Source organism: Lemur catta, chromosome 15 (assembly GCF_020740605.2).
Source record: "Lemur catta isolate mLemCat1 chromosome 15, mLemCat1.pri, whole genome shotgun sequence".
Lineage (NCBI taxonomy): Eukaryota > Metazoa > Chordata > Mammalia > Primates > Lemuridae > Lemur > Lemur catta.
Genome location: NC_059142.1, coordinates 33,894,736 through 33,916,531, shown reverse-complemented (window position 1 = coordinate 33,916,531; position 21,796 = coordinate 33,894,736). Strand labels below are relative to the sequence as shown.

The 21,796-nt window shown below is 37.5% G+C and overlaps 1 protein-coding gene across 8 annotated transcripts in view; it reads right to left on the bottom strand.

The window, feature by feature from the left end:
- Positions 1–21,796, bottom strand: part of SPAG9 (sperm associated antigen 9) — a 132,973-nt gene that overhangs the window by 7,021 nt on the left and 104,156 nt on the right. For 4 of the 8 annotated variants that reach the window (XM_045526945.1, XM_045526948.1, XM_045526953.1 and 1 more), the window contains 15 exons: positions 20,659–20,832; positions 19,462–19,591; positions 18,660–18,749; positions 18,227–18,394; positions 17,609–17,780; positions 16,008–16,226; positions 15,534–15,729; positions 13,596–13,721; positions 12,134–12,214; positions 11,365–11,432; positions 8,130–8,278; positions 6,069–6,240; positions 3,725–3,838; positions 2,562–2,600; positions 1,490–1,666 (listed from right to left, as the gene is read on the bottom strand). In XM_045526945.1, coding sequence (XP_045382901.1) covers positions 1,490–1,666; positions 2,562–2,600; positions 3,725–3,838; positions 6,069–6,240; positions 8,130–8,278; positions 11,365–11,432; positions 12,134–12,214; positions 13,596–13,721; positions 15,534–15,729; positions 16,008–16,226; positions 17,609–17,780; positions 18,227–18,394; positions 18,660–18,749; positions 19,462–19,591; positions 20,659–20,832 — 2,075 coding nt within the window. The remainder of the gene's footprint in view (positions 1–1,489; positions 1,667–2,561; positions 2,601–3,724; positions 3,839–6,068; positions 6,241–8,129; positions 8,279–11,364; positions 11,433–12,133; positions 12,215–13,595; positions 13,722–15,533; positions 15,730–16,007; positions 16,227–17,608; positions 17,781–18,226; positions 18,395–18,659; positions 18,750–19,461; positions 19,592–20,658; positions 20,833–21,796) is intronic. The other 4 variants (XM_045526947.1, XM_045526950.1, XM_045526954.1 and 1 more) reach the window with 2 other exon arrangements.

The following is a 21,796-nucleotide window of genomic DNA, read 5'->3' as shown; positions in this document are numbered from 1 at the left end:
AATATATTTAAGCATAGTAGAAACACAAAAAACGTAGGCAGGAGGATAGCTGTCAACTTCCACATACTGGTTACAGATGGAGAAGGCAGGGAGAGGGAATGGGGTTAGATAAGGACATAATTGAGACTCAAGGGGGACTCTGATATTTTATTTCTTTTTTTTAAAAAGCAAAAAAAAAACGCTGCTATTACCATAAATCTCCTTTCTAGAAATTTATCCTAAGGAAATGACTATCCAAATAACCTTGCTTTATTAATTTAATCATTTAATCTTTGGAATACCTTTGGGAAAATGAGTGTGTTGGTTAATTGTATGTGTCAGCTTAGCTTGGCTATCGTACCCAGATATTTGGTGGAACACCAGTCTAGATATTGCTGTGAAAGTATTTTTTAAATGTGATCAACATTTAAATCAGCAGTCTTTGAGTAAAGCGGATTACTCTCCTTAATGTGGGTGGGCCACATCTAATCACTTGAAAGCCTTAAGAGAAAAAGACTGAGGACCCCTGATGAATAAAAATGTTGCCTCCATATTGCTTTCAGCCTTGAATTGCAATAGCGACTCTCCCCTGGGTCTCCAGCCTGCCTGCCTGCCCTGCAGATTTCAGATTTGCCAGCCCTCACAGTCATGTGAGCCAATTCCTTAAAATCTCTCTTATTTTCTCTACACACACACACACACACACACACACACACACACACACACACACACACATTCTGTTGATTCTGTTTCTCTGGAGAACTCTAATACAGGGAAACACCACCGTTTCTAGGTCACACAGTTGGTGTGGTAAAGTCAGATGTGAACTTTGTCTAACTCCTAAATTTGTCTCTTATGGGAAAAAAAAATTAAAAATATGGGTCCTGCTTCTAGATGGTAACATCATTTTAGTATTGTTAATGGACAGAACATTTTTCACTGGACATTATCACTAGTACCTTTTGTCTGGATGGTGCTTTAGAATTCTCAATAGCATTTTCACAACAAATGAGGTAGGCAGAGCAGACATTAATCACTTCCACTTAGGAATGAGGAAATGAGTGACTTGCTCAAGGTTAGTGGTAGAGACAGGAGGCCCAGACCCCAGGGCTTCTAGTCCACACACTGCTAAAGGTACCAGAGTACACTCCCCATCTCCTCCTGCAGACAGTACTGGTAATACAGGCTTCTTTCTAGTGACTTCCTTCATGAGGTCAAGACCATTTTTGGCATTCTGCTGTGACAAAATAACACTATTGCTTTTCAAAAGTAAGCGAGTCTCTTAAAGAAAAAATCAAGATATTTGTTTTTGGAGGTAGGGGAGATATTCCAAAATAACTTCATTGAAGTATCCATACACCACTGTATTCATACCTCTGTTACAAGACTTCTTTCATATAATATATTGAAATTAAATGCAATTCCAGTCCTTAGCATTAGACCAGGTAGTGGAACCAAGGGATGACAGAAGAGAGACAATTACACATCTCAACAGAATAATGTAACGTACCTGGAACAGCCACAAAGAATTTCACAGCATCCCGGTGCCCATGGAAGCAAAGCTGTGCATGTGCCATTGAACAATAGGGTATAAATGTTCCTGGAGTCACTTTATCGCTGTTTTCATCACCATATACGCGGATTACACTTCCAGGACGATTTCCTGGTGCTCCTGAGGTTTTATTTGCTGCAACAGAAAAACCAAATACCAAATATTTTCCCCTAGAAAATAGTAATGATGCAAGAGGTTACTGGTTAATCCTTATGATATTATCTAAAAGCTACAGCCAGTTGAGATAAAACAAGGGCAGCATTGCCAATTCAAGACAAAGCTAAGGGAAAAAAGATACAGCATGCTAGTTATTTTTAAGTACCTCAGTAAATGGAGTAGGGGATTTTGCCAGTCTAGCAATAACTAACCTTGCTTTTTAAATGCATCTATTAATTTTTTTAAATCATTTCAGTTAACAAAAGAAAACAGATTTGAGTCTTAGGTGTGTCTGTTTTGGTTTTAATCCTCATTTTAGAAAACTACTTATTATATAAATAGATGTATTTTTAAATAAAATCTTTTTTATGTTTCATCTTATTTTGCTCCCTGTAAGAATATTTCCCTTGAGGGGGTGGTAAAAAGTTGTGCTTTTAAGAATCCAGCCACTATAATAGAGTAGCTTTTATTTACGAGACTGATGGTTTGCTGGGTTATTATAGAATGACCAGACTCACAAAACATCCCCAATTCCATGGGCAAGAAAGTGAATGAAAGAAACAGGATCAGTAATACGAGTAAACAATGTAAATTAATGACAGTTTAAGAGATGTTCCATGTTTATATTGGAAAGAAAACAAAGTCTGAAAGGAAGTTCAGCTGCAACAAAAGATGATAAATAGACTAAGCTGCTGAGCAGTTTGGTGGCCATGTAACAAACATTAAAAAAAAAAACAAAACACCTGCTGCAATGCAGTGACTGCAAGTGGATGACATTTAGGAACAGTCAAGAGGGTATTCTAGAGAAGTGGGAACAGCCTCCCAGTGGCTATAGAAGCCAGGAGGAAGAGTTTGGTTCAGGATCTGCACTTACCCCTCAGCCCCAGTAAACGTCCCTGGTGGAGGATTACGGCTAAAGCGAGAAAGGAGGAAAGGGGACATGGAGAGGTGCATGACAGGGAGGAGAGAATTATTGTGAGCCACCACTCTCAGCGTCTTCTATCTGGTAACCTGCGCTCAAAGCTCCTAGCGAAATTAACAGGATCCCACTTGGCATAATACCAAGTAACACATAAAGTTCTTAACCAATGCTTCCAGAGAATATCTGCTCAAAAAAGACCATTTGATTTACACTGATTTGGGTGTTTTTTTTTAATTATAAAGCAATTTTAGTGAAACTGAATCAAAACAGTGAGAACTTAATGAGGAGCATTTCCTAAACGCTAAAACTTTTCCTTTACTTTTCTGTTTGTGCATGTGTGTTTTTTTTAAAGAAATTCTGTTCCAGTAAGTGCATTAAAATGAAACTCTCTCTTAAACAGCTGGGATAAAGAATGTGGGTTTCTTTAAAGGCTCCAGATATACCTTCTAGTCTTTCTTACTCCCTTTCCCCTGAAAAAAGGTAGGGCGATTCTCAGGTATGGGTTTATTGACTTATTTTATGGACTTACAGCATTTGTTTTCAAACTATTCCTTGCCCATGAATTTTACAACACAAAAACACTTACTTAATGGATGATCAATGCAATGGAACATCACATGAGAAACAATGCATATTTTTTTCACAAAAAAAGAAATCACATTCTTTTAAAACAGAGAATAGATGGTTTGTCTGCAGTATAAGGAAAGGCTTTCTGACCTCCTGAGGAACGTCAACTTTTTTTAAACCTCAAATAAGGCACACGGAATATCCTAAACTATCTGCCAAGGAGATAGGCAAAACTAGGATGAATGCTAGGTAGTGTTTCTGGACACTGGTGTAATAAAGTTGAAGAAAAATGGACTTCAATTTTTATTTCAAAGATAAAATAGGACTGTGATTCCTGAATTGAGAAAAACAGCTTCTCACAATGAAACACTTTTAATTATGAACACTGAGGAAGAGTAACAACAGTTAGACCCTTGCCATCAGTTTGATTTCTGAGTTACCACAGATTTGCCAATATATAAACAATTCCCGCTACTTAAATTCTAGACATAACTACTTCCTGCAACTCTCCTATTTGTCCTGTGGCAGTTATCTAAAAATATACTTACTTTCTGTCAATGGGATGGAGATAATGACACCATTTCCTGTCCCCACCCACAAACGATTGCAAGACACCATAAGAGCTGTGATCCTCACAAAAGAGAAGCCCAGTTTTCCAGTACCTGTAAGGGAGGGAGGGAACATTTTATTGAGAAACTATAGCTGACAGTGTTTTAGATTTCAAGCCCCTTAAAGTAGCAGGATTAATACAACAGAGAAAAAATGTGACCAGAGCTAGATGGATGTTTCCTGAACGTGCACATCAAAGCAAACTCTTACTTGGCCGTATCATCTATCTGATAATTCAGAGTTAATGGGGTAAAAAAATTCTAAAAGTGGGTAGCATTACATTATTAGTCAGAAGAAAGGTACACAAGAAATAAGGTATATCAGGAAATATGACAGAGGATTTAATTTAGCAGCTGCAAAACCAAACCAAAACACAAAACAAAACAAAAAATTCCAACAAAAAACAGAGTTTACTAGATTGGGAAATCAAATGTCCTTTGATTTTAAAAGCTGAAAAAGTTCTAGTTTGTTGTAAATTTCTTTGCACAGATAAAAACAACCTTTGCTAACAAAACCTGCACTTTTCCCCTTGTTTATACATTTAGGTTCTAAAGCAGTTTAGAAATATTAGGATATAAATAATTTAGGGAAAATGGATGCATTTTTGTATAATATTTGAAGTGAACTTTTACAACTGATCTTATTTTCAGTGACATGAGAGGCAAATTATTAAACAGACAATACATTTAAGACAGATAGTATTAGTCATTCATAAGTTCTACCTACAACAACTGAGGGCATGTTCATAGAACCACAGGTTACAAGGACCCTTTACTACCATTCAGTTTAAGCTAGAAACCTTTAACCCATAGTCAAAGTATAACCCTGAAATTAGTTTGTGTTTGTGTGTACATACATGCCTGAATCTAGGGAGAGTCATAACTATAATTAGGTTCTCTGAGGGCAGGAACCCTAAAAAAGTTAAAAACTACTGATCCAGTTCAACCTTTCATCATTAAAGGAATAATTTATGACATCCCTAATAGTCTATAGCTCTGGGTTAGGTGATAAGGATATAGCAGAAAATAAGACAGAGATGGTCCCTGCCCCTCATGGGGCTTAAATCTGTGGGGAAGACAGTGAAGACGAATCACATAATACCAGTACAATCATAGTAATGACAAGCCAGCAAAGAAATAGCATGACAGGACCTAAGCGAAGGTCTCTCCTGGAATGACACATAGCCCATGATCTGAAAACTAAGTAAAAAGAGACAAAGAGCATCCAAGGCAGAGGATACAGCACATACAAGAATCCTGAAATGGGAAGGAGCTTGTTGAGCTGTGTGTGGGTCAGTATGGGTAGAAGAGAGTGAGCAAGGAGAGGGGTCCAGCCCATGTCAGTTCTCCTAGTCATGGGACAAAATATCACCTCACCTAAAGGCAAGAGTAGAGGTATGTCAAGGTAATATTTGCACATTAGTTACCAGGCAGAGAACAGATTGGAGTGGAAACAGGGAGCCCAGTTAGGAGGCTCACGGTTTTTCCAGGGGAAAGGATGGTTGCTTGGGGTAGGGGGAGAGTGGTCGAGACAAAGTAGTAATTGATTTGAGATATTTTTGGAGACAGACTTGACAGGCCCCAGTGATGGATCAGATGTGGGGAATAAGAGAGAGGGAGTCAAAAATGATTCCGGTTTCTGTCAAGAACCACAGGATCGACTGGAGCATCTGTTTGACAGTTTTGGTGACAAAAGTTCACTATTCCTCAGGCAACTTACTCATTGGTTCCAGACAGCATTTTAGACCATTTAAAAATAAAACAAAAGCCAGGTGCAGTGGCTCACACCTGTAATCCCAGCACTTTGGGAGACTGAGGTGGCAGGATTGCTTGAGGCCAAGAGTTCAAGACCAGCCTGGGCAACATGAGACCCTGTCTCTACAAAAATTTAAAAAAATAAAAAAATTAGCCAGGCGTGGTGGTGCACACCTGTAGTCCTAGCTACTTGGGAAGCTGAGACAGGAGGTGTTTGAGGTTACGGTGAGCTATGATCATGCCAGTGCACTCTAGCCTGGGTGACAGAGTGAGATCCTGTCTCAAAAATAAAAATATAAATATAATAAACAAATAAATAACAAAATAAAAAAGATAAAACAAGAGCTGAATGTGGTGCTGGGCACCCATAGTCCCAGCTACTCTGGAGGCTGAGGCAGGAGGAACCCTTGAGCCCAGGAGTCTGAGTCCAACATGGGCAACATCGTGAGACTGCATCTCTAAAAATATATAAGCAAATAAATAAAACATTCTTTTTCATTGGCAAAGACAAAATGTTTTGGAAGCTTACCTAACATTTTGCTTACGTAAGGCTCAATGTCCACATCCTGCAGATGTTGGTAAGTGTGTGCATGATAGAGACGGAGCGTGGAATCCAAACGGATGGAGACCCATACACCATCGCCCACCCATGCAAGCTGTCGCACTTGGCTCTCCTTCCTGGGGTGTGCATCAAATGATTTCTAGGAGAGATTGTCCAATCACAAAGTTACTTTTATTACACAGGAGTTCATATTTTAAAACTGTTAATTTGCACAATTTGGCAGACTTATTTATTAAAGAGAAGCATAAATATTATATACTAAACATATGATTACTCTTACATACACAGTTGCTTTCATCCTAGAATGCAAAACAAAATGAACCACAGGATGTTGGACCTAGCACTATACAGAATATCAATTTATGAAAGCAATATTGGCACAATACTGACATATCCACACTATGTAACAGTGTTCAACAGAAAGATTTTGCTCTCTGGATTTTGCGTTGACATAGAGCAATACATGAAGTAAGATCTTATTTGTAATTTTAAAAAAAGGAACCCACATTGCTGCGTATGTGTGTGTATAGGCTGAGCATCCCTCATCCAAAAATCTGAAATCCAAAATGCTCCAAAATCAGAAACTTTTTGAGTGCCAACATGACAGTATAAATTATCTGGAACACATTATTTTTTTTACTGTACTAATGGCATTCCTTATTTTTTACTGTTAAGTTTTTATGTGTGAGAAAGTATAAGAAAATGATTGCTTACTGGTAGCATATAAATTCTGAGTCAGGAATGACAGTGATGCCAAACAACTAGAGATTATCCATATGTGTGACTGAGATAGTGATACATTCCCTTTCTGATGGTTTAATGTACACTAACTTTGCTTCATTAACAACATTATTAAGAATATTGTATAAAATTAGACCGGGCGAGACGGCTCACGCCTGTAATCCTAGCACTCTGGGAGGCAGAGGTGGGCGGATCGCTCGAGGTCAGGAGTTCGAGACCAGCCTGAGCAAGAGCGAGACCCCGTCTCTACTAAAAATAGAAAGAAATAATCTGGCCAACTAAAATATATATAGAAAAAATTAGCCGGGCATGGTGGCACATGCCTGTAGTCACAGCTCCTTGGGAGGCTGAGGCAGTAGGATCGTTTAAGCCCAGGAGTTTGAGGTTGCTGTGAGCTAGGCTGACGCCATGGCACTCACTCTAGCCAGGGCAACAAAGTGACACTCCGTCTCAAAAAAAAAAAAAAAAAAAAAAAGAATATTGTATAAATTACCTTCAATCTATGTGTATAAGGTATATAAGAAGCATAGATAAATTTCACATTTAGACTTGGGTCCCATCCCCAAGATATCTCATTATGTATATGCAAATATTTCAAAATCCTAAAAAATCTAAAATCCAAAACATTCTGGTCTCAAGAATTTCAAATAAGGGATACTCAACCTGTATATATATCTGGATATAAAGAATAGATATGAAAAATAAACACCAAATGGTTAGCTTTGGGCCTTCCAAGAAAGAGAATTCGATTTGGGGCAGGGGAGAAGGATAATTTTCACCTGCTGTAAATTTTTTAAACAATTAGAATGAATTTGTGTATTGTGGCAAAAAAATTATAAGAAAACAATGCTAAAAGATTTTTGTTTTTACAACCAATTTCCACTCATTTCTTGGTCTGAGACACATATGTGGATGTGGCTGGATACACATGGTAGGGGTGGGGACTCGGGAATCTTTTTCTCAACCAATCCTTATGTAATTAAACCTATCAAGAACCATGTATTCAAATAAAACATGTATTAACTCTAAGGATACAAATGCAGACACATGTTTAAATATTCTTATGTGAATCCTCCTTCCTTTTAAAAAAAACCTTCCTATTCTCACAATCAAAGGTGGCAAGAGCTGAAAGCAATACGGAAAGCTAAGACACCCAAATATATTGCTGAAGTGTCCTAAAACACAAAGATTAAGAAAACAATTTCTAAAGAAGCTGAAAATAGTTATAGTCGTATAGTCTTTGAGTAATACAAATTGAGTAAGTACAGAAAACATAGGCTAACTTGCCTCTATTTTCATGGCCTTTGGCTGAACCACATAGATTTTGTTCCTATAGCCACACCAGACTTTGTCATGGACGACAGTCATGCATCGGATGGAATGATGAGGCCGTCCGAGGTCTAAGAGGTGATAGTTTGACAAATCCCACTGCCCATCTTTAAAATAAGAAATAGATTATAGTTAACGCATACCACCTTTTACTTGATTTCAACACAAGAAACATTCTATTTGGTTCTATAATTAAACTTAGTGATGAGGCAACCAAAATACCATGTATTACATATACTTTTTATTTGTAGAGACTGGGTTCTCTTATTCTATAATCTGCAAAGTTGGAAGAGACCTTAAAGGTCATCGGATCCAACCCGACACCCAACCCCCTTTAAAAATGCTCTCAAGGCTGGGTGTGGTGGCTCATGCCCTGTAATTCTAGCACTCTGGGAGGCCGAGGTGGGAGGATTGCTTGAGGTTAGGAGTTTGAGACCAGGCTGAGCAAGAGTGAGACCCTATCTCTACTAAAAATAGAAAGAAATTAGCCAAGCAACTAAAAATAGAAAAAACTAGCTGGGTGTGGTGGTGCATGTCTGTAAGTCCCAGTTACTCGGGAGGCTGAGGCAGGAGGATCGCTTAAGCACAGAAGTTTGAGGTTGCTGTTAGCTAGGATGATGTCATGGGACTCTGGCCTGGGCAACAGAGCAAGACTCTGCCTTAAAAAAAAAAAAAAAAAAACTGCTCCCAAAAGCAGTGATATAGTTATCTGTTTGTAATAATATTCTTAGAATTAGAATGGACTTAAGTTTATTTGGGGGATATTATCTCACTCACTTGCATTTTGATGTATTTGAGGCAACTCATTACTAACACTTCAGGGATTGTGCATACTATATATTTAGTGATAATAGAAATACGAATGAGAACCAACCTCCAGAAGCCTGCTTTGGTTTGTTAGCTTTGCTTGAACAATTTCAGTGAAAGAGCTACCTCACAAAGCAGCTGTTCTATTTTCAGACAGCTATAAATGTCTGAAAAATATTCCCCATACCTAGCTAAAGCCTGCCTCCTTGTATGTAATCACCCATTGGTCTGCAGTTTTGCCCAGGAGAAACCCAAGAATAAATTCAGTCCAAACTTCTCTGTTACAGTCCTATGTCTTCTCCTTTCAAAACCAAGCATCTCTGGCATGTGCTTTGTACCCATCACAGTTTATAGACCCTGCATCCTAATCTATTTTGTTGAAGTCCGTTGAATATACTCTTACCTAGCGTAGAAGAGCAAGATTATCACCATTCCTGTTTTGGACACTTTATTTTCATGAGGCTTAAGGCATTAACTAAGTCATATTGAGTTTACAGTCAACCTTTAGATAATTCTCATTCTTCAGACTTACTTCCCCCATCTTGCTCTTTTGAACCCAAATGTAGGGCTTTGCATTGATTCTTACTAAATGTATTTTGTTTTTCTTGTTCTGTCAATATAATTTTGGATTCAGTTTACCTAACATTTTTTATTCCGTTTTTTCTAGGCTCTTCCACTTACTAGCTGAGTGACCATGAACTGAAATGCTCTGTGCCCCAGTTTCCTCATCTATAAAATGAGGATGACAGCAGAACCGTCCTCATAAGTTGTTGTGAGGATTAGATACAGATAAAGTCTATAAAGGGCCTGAACAAGGTAAAACAGAGCCCTCTCACTCTTTGATGATACGGAGTCATTAACCAGCAATCTCTAGGTACTAATCAATTACAAAGGCACCTAACTATCATCTACCCCACATTTCTCCAAGCCCAAAAGGATATGAGACATTGGGAAGAGTCTTTCTAAAATCCAAATTCTGCATATCATCTATGTTTCATAATGTTTCCCTGATCTACCAACCTAGTGGGTAGGAAATGAAGTATTTTTGGTTGACAACATATACAAAGAAGTTTAGAACTAAATGCCCTTAATTTAATTATTCAAGGTATGTTTCCTGATACCATCACCCCTTCATTTATAGATAAAATAATGGTTAAAGGGGAATAATACAAGTAATGTGATATGAAAATGATTAAATCTTATGCAATTAAAAATTATTTTTAAGAACTCCAAATGTAAGTGGATCCAAACTATTTTTAAAACATGGGACTATGGCCGGGCCCAGTGGCTCACGTCCATAATCCTAGCACTCCGGGGGCCAAGGCAGGAGGATCACTTGAGGTCAGGAGTTCGAGATCAGCCTAAGCAAGAGTAAGACCCCATCTCTACAAAAAATAGAATATAGCCAGGCATGGTCGTTCATACCTGTAGTCCCAGCTACTCGGGCAGGAGAATTGCTTAAGCCCAGGAGTTTGAGATTGCAGTGAGCTATCATGATGCCACTGTGCTCTAGCCAGGGTGACAGAGCAAGACTATGTCTCAAAAAAAAAAAAAAAAAAAAAAAGGACCAGAAAAAAATATCCTCACCAAATTTCTCCTGATTGAATAAGTATACAAATGAAAAACAAATGCTTCTATATCACATTATATAAGAGTACCAGAACATGCTGAACTGCTTGTTCATTATGGTAAATATATTTTCCCTGAGTTATGTTGTTTATTTTTTCAAGACAGGGTCTTGCTTTGTCACCCAGGCTGGAGTGCAATGGTGTCATCATAGCTCACTGCAGCCTTGAACTCCTGGCCTCAAGCGATCCTCCTGCCTCGGCTTCCCAAAGTGCTGGGATTACAGGCATGAGCCACATCGCCCAGGCTTTCCCTGAGGTATACTGTTAATGTATACCTCCACATAGGCACTACTATACTAACTGATGTCACACATTGTTTTGGGTCTTTTGGATGGTTTTGTTTTGTTTTGTTTTGAGAGAGGGACTTGCTCTGTCACCTGAGCTAGAGTACAGTAGTGTACTTGCAGCTCACTGCAACCTCAAACTCCTGGGCTCAAGTGATCCTCCTGGCTCAGCCTCTCAAATACCTAGGACTACAGGTGCACACTGCTACGCCAGGGCAATGTTTATTTTTTGTAGAGACGGGGTCTCCCTATGTTGTCAGGCTGGTCTCAAACTCCTGGCCTCAAGTGATTCTCCTACCTTGGCCTCCCTAAGTGCTATGATTACAGATTGGAGCCATCACGCCAGGCCTTATACATTGTTAGTATTCAGCTTAAACCTTTATTCTTTCTTCTACTAAGTATTATTTCTTCAAACCATAAAGTCAATCTGCTGAAAATGCTTTGCAAAGCAAAAAGTTATTCATAACCACTCACCAACTCCTCTGTGAAAGATTGCAAGGGTGCCATCAGCCAGGGCCACTAAAACAATTCCTTTCACGTGTCTGCAAACAGGAAAAGGGATTTCAGAACTCTCCATTCAGGAATACAGAAGGGACTATATGCCACTGAACTTGTTCAAAGCCTTATAAAGGACCAATCTGTGACGAGATGAGGAGCTTACACCAGAACATAAATGAATACACTGCTTTCTTCATTGTGAATATCCTGCATGAAAAAATGTCAGCTGAACTACATAAGTAGCATTGTGGAATCTCAGTTATTTCATTTTCTGGCCCGAGCTCCTGCTCTCATTACAGACGGTCAACAACAAAGTCCACAGACCAGAGACACACACCTTGAGTGGAACTAACAGAGTCAGCCCTATGGACTCTCTGATTTTTGCTAGTCACCATATAGAAAAAGACTAGATCAACTAGATCAACATATTCACAAACTATCAATAATATTTTAAAACAAATATAAATTAATAGGTATTGGTTCTCTCCCTGAAGGACTAAAGAACTAGTATGGTTAAGGAATCAATCTGGCAAGTTTTTTCTTCTACTTAGTTTTCTGTTTTAATTTTTGTTACAGAATTTCATTCTCACTCAACTTCTCTAGTTCCATAAAAAGGGTTTAAAAAAGGCAAACAACCTGGATACTGACTTAGTCATGAAATGCATCTTAGCTTCAGAAGTCTTAAAATCTAGTTTATACCAAAATACATAGTTTTAACAGGAAGAATTTCAAAAATAAAACTTACACAATACTGAGAATCGAATCTTTAAGTTTAATGGAATGGAGACATTTCCTCCACTGGGCTACAGATGAATGGACATACAAACTGCAAGAACAAAGTCAAGACTGGTAAGGCATAGAGAACATCAAGACACTGCTTAAACCCCATAATAACCACAAAGTTCATTCAGGAGGAAAAAGAATAATGTACAGATTTTGCTGCTGCTTTGGTACAATGGTCGGAAAACAAAAATGAGAGTAAAGGTAGGCCCGAGGCACAAACAGAAACATAGGAAGACTGAAAAGCAAGAACTAGTACAGTGCATAGTCAGTTAGTTTCAGGGCACCCCACGCTTTAGAGTCCTTGGCTAAAGCCCTCTTTTGGAATTACCTTACTTCTCCACTACACTATAACTTTTGTTTGACAAAGTGGTCCACATAGGGGGTGATAAACTGTGGCCTACAGACCAAATCCAGCCTGCCACCTGTTTTCACACAGCCTGAAAACTAAGAATAGTTTTTACGTTTTTAAATGGTTGGGGAAAAAAATCAAGAGTATTCCATGACAGGGGAGATTTATATGAAATTCGAATTTTAGGGCCCATAAACAAAGTTATATCGGAACATAGTCAACATTTAAGTTTGCCAACCCCTCATTTTATAGTATTGGACCCATATGGAAAAGACATACTAGAGGTTGAGTATCCCATCCAAAATGCTTGGGACCAGAATTGTTTTGGATTTCTGATTTTTTCAGATTATGGAATATCTGCATTATACATAGCAGTTGAGTATCTTTAATCTGAAAACCCGAAATCTAAAATGCTCCAATGAGTATTTCCTTTGAGCATGACCTGTGAGCGTCAGCACTCAAAAAAGTTTCAGATTTTGGATTTTTGGATTAGGGATGCTGAACCTGTAGTAACCTTGCTTAACCTCTGGAAATGCACAATTTTGTAAAACTCCTCATACTACTAGAAAGTGAACAAATTGTGTAATGTGATTATCCTCTGAGCTTTCACACTGTGATTTGTTCTGCCTTTCCTAGTAACTCTACTAAATAGCTATGTTGGGGATTGGGCCCTCCCTGCAGCAAAACACATTAGTTTAATCCCAGCTTCCCTGCCCACACTGTAGCCTTATACATCAAACATTCTCTGTTTCTGTGCTGTTCAGGATCTTCTATTTCTGGATAACCCAGATTTAAAAATTTTATTTACCTCTTCTTCCAAGAATATTATATAAAGGGAACATTCTGTGATCCAAAAAAAAAAAAAAAACATATGGTTTACCATTCAGAACCAATACAAGCCCAGTTTATGTGGTAATTGCAATATAATTTCAAATTTTGTGGGTATATAAAATCCTCTGCGTTAATACTCACTTTTTGTTTGTATTTGTGTTGACCACCTTTTACTTATCTTCTTATTCCAAAATCAAAAGTAAAAGAATAAAGATACTCTAATATTTAAAGTGTTGGCACTTACCAGCCATTTTGTGCTCCTAGCCACATAGTTGGTAACAGACTACTCATTTTCTGGGCTTCTTCTCTCACCAGGTCTTGTTCATTTGGCAATACTGGTATTTGATCTTTATATGCCTCTGAGTCATTACTGGGAAGGTGAGGCAAAAGGAAAAAAATGTGAGTATGCTTAGCTATAGTTTTCAGGGACTGAACATTTCTACATTTCAGTTTATAGTTTAAAAAAAAAATCAAACATTAAAATTCCAGAAAATTCAAAGTTAAATGCTTACCTCAAATATATTTCAACAATTGTACCAGAAATATTAACTAGGAGGCCCAAGGTACAAATAAGGGAGTAAGACATGGTAATGAAATACGGCAGTTAATACTCAGACTATAATTATGGCTCTCCCTTAGTTATTGTGAATTGTACCACAGTTTCTTCTTGGAGTGAGAGAGGAGGGAGGGATGGTTTGTTTTAAAGCGCCCCCCCAACACACACACACAGGAGGGTGATATATAAAGAATTTCCAGCATGGTGGCTCACACCTGTAATCCTTAGCATTCTGGGAGGCCGAGGCAAGAGGATTGCTTGAGTTCGGGAGTTCAAGAGCAGTCTGAGCAAGAGCGAGACCCTGTCTCTACTAAAAATAGAAAAATTAGCCAGGTGTGGTGGCGTGCACCTGCAGACCCAGCTAATTCAGAAGGCTGAGGGCAAGAGGATCACTAGAGACCAGGAGTTTGAGGTTACAGTAAGCTATGATCGTGCCACTGCACTCCAGCCTGGGCAACAGAGAGACTCTGTCTCAAAAAAAAAAAAAAAAGAATTTCCTAAAATAAATTAATAAACTGAAATATGCTTAATATTCTATCACAAAACCTTTCTTTTGAATCATCAGGGCACAATTAGTAAATGATGTATAACTGGACTATAAACTTCAATACATGACTTTATTTTTAAATTAATAGATGTTAATTGACTCTTGGCTGCTCTATACACTAACAGTAAGAATATTAAACTTTACAGATTAAAGGATCCAGTTTAAAGAGACACTCCTGCCCCCATCTAGAGGGAATCTAGCAAAGGCAGGGAAGAAAATAAAAGAATTCACAAAATGGGCCTAGGTTAACCAACCCTTTAAGGAAGAGCCTAAAACCAATTGTTTTCTAATAAAATATTTGCATGAAAATTAAATAGAAAAAGTTCATTCAAGCCCATTTAGATAACTCAAACTTCATGGCCAATTTTGCTGATAACTGGAGTGGAAGTGAGAGTAGGGGTAGGGATTAAAATGACAAAGTTACTAATACAATGGAAGACAGCAAGTACAACAATTTTTTAAAAAATCATACAAGAGGAGAAAATGACCAAGAAGATTTTGACCCATATACAATCATAGGCTGCAAAACGACACTGTGGTCCAGTGGTGTACTGCATACACAATGGTGGTTCTGTAAGATTATATTAAATAATACCATATTTTTACTGAACCTTTTCTATGTTTAGATATGTTTAGATACACAAATTTTTACCATTGTGTTACAACTGCCTACAGTATTCGGGACAGTTACATGCTGTACAGGTTTGTAGTCTAGGAGTAATAGGCTATACCATCTAGGTTTGTGTAAGTGTACACTGTGATGTTCGCACAGCAATGAAATCACCTAATGCTGCCTTTCTTAGAACATATCCCCATTGTAAAGCAACACATGATTGTGCTTTTATAGACAAGATTTTTTTTTTTAAGTTGTAAGGAACAGAGAAGAAATGTGGGGAAAATGTCCAGAGAGGATGAAGGGAAGGGAATAAATGAAGACAAAGCAGGGATAGGAAATAACACTTTGCAGTCTGCCACAATAATGCCAATTAGTGGGAATATTTTAGCTGTTTGAGATTATTTTGGTTTCTTTTATTTGTGCACTTTGCCCAGTTTCCTAAGTTGTTGACCCATTGTCATACCTTGACTGGTACACTGGGGAGAGGTCTTCTGGGATTTGAACTCCCAAAGGATCTGTGAAGACATGCTCTGTGTACACACCAGCTTGGGAACTGTCCGCAGTATCTTCAGCTGACCCTGCATTGCCTTCTGTGGCTTCAGTTGCTTCTTCTGCTGTTGGAACATTTTCATCAACCTCACTATTTTCTGGTTCCATTTCTACAAAGTAAATAAAACACTCTTAACTATTCCTAGTCTGAGCTTTTCTCCTCCAATAATTTCGGCATACAGACCTCTACTACAGAATCCCACTCCGCCCACCCACTCTTCCATGCTGTATCATGAAATTGAGAATTCTTAATGTCTTTTAGCCATCATTACAACTTCTTTCAAGCTCTTTCATCCTTGTTACCTTAAGATCTAAATTCAGCCCACAATGTGGCATCTGGGGTAGCCTTAGTCTCTATACAGATGGCATGTAAGGAGAATAGATTTACCTGGTGCTTTTTCTATCACTGGGGAAGCACCGTTGGTACTAGGGGAAGTGGCAGCTCCTGTCACACCTTCTGCAGAGCAACCAACCACTGTGATGCCTCCCAAAAGGCTGTCTGTCTCTGCCGAGCTGTTGCTTGTCATGCTTCCACATAAAGACGCTTTGTCTACCTGACCAGACTCTAAAAGATCTTCTCCTGCAGGGTAGTCTGTTTCTCGTGCGCCTGAAAGGGAATATAAACCTTCTTTTAATAGCTAAGTAAACTCCTATAAATAGCATTTTTTCCACTAAAGCAACCATAGATTTGAAATGAGAGTGCGCAGGTGAGATATACAGCTACGTGAATACAGGTAGCATTAAGTTTATTTAAACTTATCTTCACAAAATGGAAAGGTACTTAAAAATATAATTCTTCTAGTAATACAAGTAAGTGCAAATAAACACCACGAAAATGTCAAAAATGACACTTCTGTTCTTAATGAGCTCCTCAGCAGCCAAAAGGTTAAAAACAATCTAATTATATATATATATATATATATATATATCTGACAAGTCAGCAGAAAAAAATGTTTAATGATCAAGATTACTATTTGAAATATAGACTTTTATCCACTACTGTTAAAAATTAAATACCCTAAGTGTATACAGTGACTTAGGTATGAGTAAAACATTTTAAAACAAAGCATTTATGATATAAAGATAAACTTCCTCAGTTTATTTAGAAAATTTTTATTCATATCACATTAAAAATTTTTATTGTAGTAAAATATAACATAAAATTTGCCATTTAAACTATTTTAAAGTGTACAATTCAGTGGCATTAATTACATTCACAATGTTTTGTAGCCATCACTGCTATTTCTAAAACTTCTCCATTGCCCCACATAAAACTCTGTACTCATTAAATAATAACTCCTCATTCTTGCCTCCCTCACCCCAGTCCCTGGTAACCTCTATTCTATTTCTGTCTCTGTGAATTTGCCTATTCTAGGTATTGCATATAAGTGGAATCATACACTATTTGTCCATTTGTGTCTGGCTTATTTCCTTTAACACAATGTTCCCAGGGCTCATCCATGTTACAGCGTGTACCAGAACATCTACCTGTAGTAAACAATAATGTATTGTCCACGTAAAAATTTGGTAAGAGGGTAGACCTCATATTGAGTGTTCTTACTGCAATAAAAAAATAAAATAAAATAAAAACCTTCAATCCTGTTTATGGCTGAATAACATTCCATTGTATGGCTGTATCACAAACCTCTTTAATTTTTAAATTAATGTCTTAATATCATATATTGAATCCAGAACTTTAGAAGACCTTCCCTTGTTAATCAATCTAAATAGCCCCTTGCCCTTGCCTCCTAGTTACCTTCTTCTCACATTACTGTTGTTTTATTTTCTTCATGGCATTTTTCACTATCTGAAAATACCTTATTTTTTCAATGGTTCCAGTTTATTTCCAATCTTCCCCAACTAGAACATACTCCATGACAACAAGGTACATAACCACACCTCCAGCAGCCAAATCAGATCCTGTCAGGAAGGAGGTGTGCATGGAGGGAAGGGATGGAAGGGCCAGAGAGAGGCACGCCTCACTCTTACCTGGTACACTTGCAATGCACAGAATATGAGAGTTGCAAACAGAGAAACTGTCCAGGATGTTGCCCGGTTGAATAGCATCAATGATGATAACTTTTGTAGCTGAATGAGTACTGGTACAGATCCAGACTAGACTGGATAACTCTTCTTGATTTTTTAACTCCTTCTGCTGTTCCTGAGTAGACAAAGTAAGGAAAATGAATATTTAAAATGATATGTGTGTACAAATGTTCATATGACTGTGCTGTTACAGTAAAGGGCAATACTATTTCAAAATTTATTTCCAGATTATTTGTAAGGGTAAAAATACATCTATATTAATTAATAGATTAAAAACCTAGCAGTTAGAGCAGATCAGTGATAAAAAATGTTCTTTCGTTGTGATTGTGGTAGTGATTACCTAGGTGTACACATTTGTCAAAACTGTGACCTGTACCCGTTTCAAGTGTACACCTTATTGTATATAAATTATACCTCAATAAAAGTGACTTAAAAGGGTGGTGAGGGAGAGTAAGCAAAGGCATAGTAATCCCAATTAGAAGTTGGACCAGAAGTAAACTCTGAACCAAGGAGCTAAACTAATAGTCTCATAAACCAGATCAAATGTTAACATACACTTACCTTAAGTTCCTGATCTAACTTATCTAAGCTACTCTGAGATGCACTTCGCTGTTTACTGCCTTCTGTATCCAAAGCAGCAACATCCTTGTAAAATACACTTGCTCCAACAACAGAGCCACCGTCTCTGGTCTTCCCACCAGATAAATTGACTCCAACAGCACACCACAGCTTCTCAGGTGGGGGAAAAAGAAAAGGGTATTAAATCTAGAAATGCGAAGAAAACACTTTTCTTTTCACGGTTTCTTACTTTTCTTAACATTCTAGTTATTTTCATTTTTCCTTAAAATAACTAATGGCTGTATATGTAGGTATTTAATATAGTCTAAAACTATAAAATGAACAATAGAAGTAGTATTTAAATTTTTTTGGTTTTAGGAAAAAAAACTTATCCAGAGTTTAGGAAATATCTCCTTTAACTTCATAATGAACTTACCTTCATTGATGTATCTTTTTCATCTAGAGGTCTGAGATACACAGGCACGGGTAAATTTTTCATCTTGTTTTCACCTTGACCATTGGTTACCTAACGGTGAGAGGGGAGAGAAAAAGACACATTGGTAAACCTCATTAAAAGTGGACTTCTTACAGAACCACTGAGACATGGGCAAGCACTGCTATTACAGATTTACTTCTTGAAATCAACTTTAAGTTGATTTTGTCACTCTTATTTGAAAAATAAACAGAAAAATCAAGTAGCAATTAGATAAACTATAACAGGATACTTATGGGAGGTCAGAAGAGAGGTACTGATTCATGTGCACGTGCACACGTGTGTTTGTACACAGATGTGTGAGTCTTTTAGGCGTAGGGCATATGGAGTAGACAGGTAAAGTTCCTGAAGAGCTGAACTAAGTTTTAAGTGAACAATTTGAAAGTCTCCATCCATGCCAATGGTTTTTAAACACTTTCAAACAATGATACTGCTTTTTAAAAAATGAAATCTTCAAATATTAAAACTGCCCTGGTTAAAGCGCAGCTAGGTACCTCAAGTTTTATGTACCTGGCCACCCTGTTGACCCTTCTCCTCACAGACTCAGAGGCATTTCATTTGAGCTCCATGTTGCTAGAAAACAGCCTGAAAACCAGCACCCTGTGGCACTTCTGTAGACATGTGCCAAGTCCATGCAGCTTGACATGAGCAGTGCTGGGGCGTGTACTGCAACTCCTTCACACCTAAGACACTCCCCTCACCCTGTTATTTCCCGCCGGGTGCTCTTACCACGTTCACATGTTACCTGTTTGTACTTCTGAGGCAGACTCCAGCCAAAAGCCTGCACTCTACCATCTTCCTTCTGAACATGTGCCTTTACCTGACGATACTGTTCTCTCTTTTGTTCTCTGCGTGAGGCTAAACTGGCTTCAGTTCTAAAAGGAAGAAGGATTTCCTCTTCAAATTAAGTGAATACAACAGCTTTATCTTCCCTCTCTCATCATAACAGCAAAAACAACAAAAAATTACATGATTTCAAATTAATTTATTCACACTAAAATAGCTTTAAAAAGTGTTACACTAAAGCTAGTCTTTTTAACTTTGTGCAGTGCCTGAGCTTTTAACAGGTTAGCAAGCAGCCTATTATGTTAAACTGAATCATCAGCCATCAAATGCCTATTAGGTTTTAGATGTTGGTCATATGAAAGGGAAAAAATTCTTAAGTATTTTTGGCTCTTTTGTTATTCATTCAAGAAATATTTACTGAGAATTTTCTAATGCCAAAATGCCAGAAGTGACTAAAAGATCAATAAATCAATATCTGCTTAGGAAGATAATATTGGTCAAATTTTAGATCCCACTAACTTGTTTCAGAAGACAAAAATGAAAAATGATTTGGTAAGCTTTGGAGCTATGGAATAAAATATTATGAAAATGATTCTGAAAATAATTTGCCTTTTTTTTAGCCATTTAAATTTTCATGAGGTGACTTGCTATGTACGCTGCAGTTAACAAATCTACCTATATGTCAGATACTTTACAGATACTGTATAATTTAATGCTAATATCTTTGAGATAAATTATCAGACGCATTTCACAAGCAGAGAAACCAGGGCTCTGAGAGGTTGATTTGCCTGAGTGTACGTACATAATGAGTAGCAGAGTTAAGATGAAAACCAAGTCCTTTTGACACCAAAGGAAATGTTCAAACTTTTAGGATAAAGGCTCATATAAGCCTTTAACATTTCTATTAATATTTATCAATGTTGTCATACCAGCAAAAATGAGGCATTTAAAAAAATTCCTTCTCTTTATGAAAACTGAAATGCAATTTTCATAAAAAATGCTGATGATAAGAAATCTACTTAAAGGTAGCCAAGTTACAGAAATAGTTTTTTTTTTAAAATAGATCTTAAACTTTATAGCTGATGTGATAAGGGGCAAGAGTATTTTGAACCATTAACTTATTTAGGGCATAACCATTAGTCTGGAAAATACTTACTCTTCACTAAGGAAATCAAAGGCTTTGGACTTATCCCCTGGGAGCTGAGATAAGGTGCTGCTTCTTTTCTTGACAGAAGGAGTAACATGAGAGGTGGGTGCATTGTACTTCAGATTAACAGGTGGTTCAGGCTTCTTAGTCGTATTACTTGAGGAGCTGAAAAGTCGGCTGAAACTAAACAGAAAAAAGCGTGTGTGTATGACATGCACTGTCAAGAACAATCAATGATTTTCCACAAACTTTTATGCTCAAGAAAATTCCAAAGCACTTTTATAAGGCAATGAGTTAGAAACTGGCAAAAACAGTTTTTGCAGTTGCATGCTACAGGCTTAATTAACAATAATTCACAGCCAAACTCAGACATTCAGGGAAGAGAAACCATTGCTTAGAATGGCAGGTACCAGTTCTCTAACTAGCAATTTCCATAATGAAAGGAAGAAGCTCTTGAGTAAAGGGAACTTCTACTGAATAAATAAAAGGGTTCCTTTAGCTAGCTACTACTTGGTGCAATATAAAGCTGGTTGTTAAACAATAAAGTTATAGCTGCATGATTTGAATAGAAGCTTAGTATGCCAGTTCTAGAAATAGTCTGCTATAATAAAGTACTAGAACAGATAGATACTAACACACATCTCATACGTTTTCTGATTAAGCTCAATTTAAATAACTACTTTCATGTCCACTTTTTAAACAATTGTCACTTCTATTAATTAGCAGATTCACCAAAACGGGGGAGGTAAGTTTTAACTATAGTAAACACACAGTACTTCTGGCACAAACATAATGCAAGTTCAACAGGTACAAATACTGCTCAAACCCCACAAATGCTAAATTTCTTATCTTCACTTTGTGAAGTTCCTTACAATCACATAATCAGTGAATCAGGAACTTACTTAATGGGGATACAGGTAATTATCAACTCTATAAATAAGTCCCCCATTATTTTATTTAAATTTGGCAGAGGAATGCACCAAATGCATAACCAACATGATGCAGCTTACGACAGCTTATCTTTTGTCCTCAAGAACAGCCTTACCGAGTTGGTACGCTACATATCAAAAAGAAAAAATTCAGTTTAGCTATTTACCCCCAATTTTTAAAAAAATTAAAGAAAAATGGACACAAAATCATTCTTGAA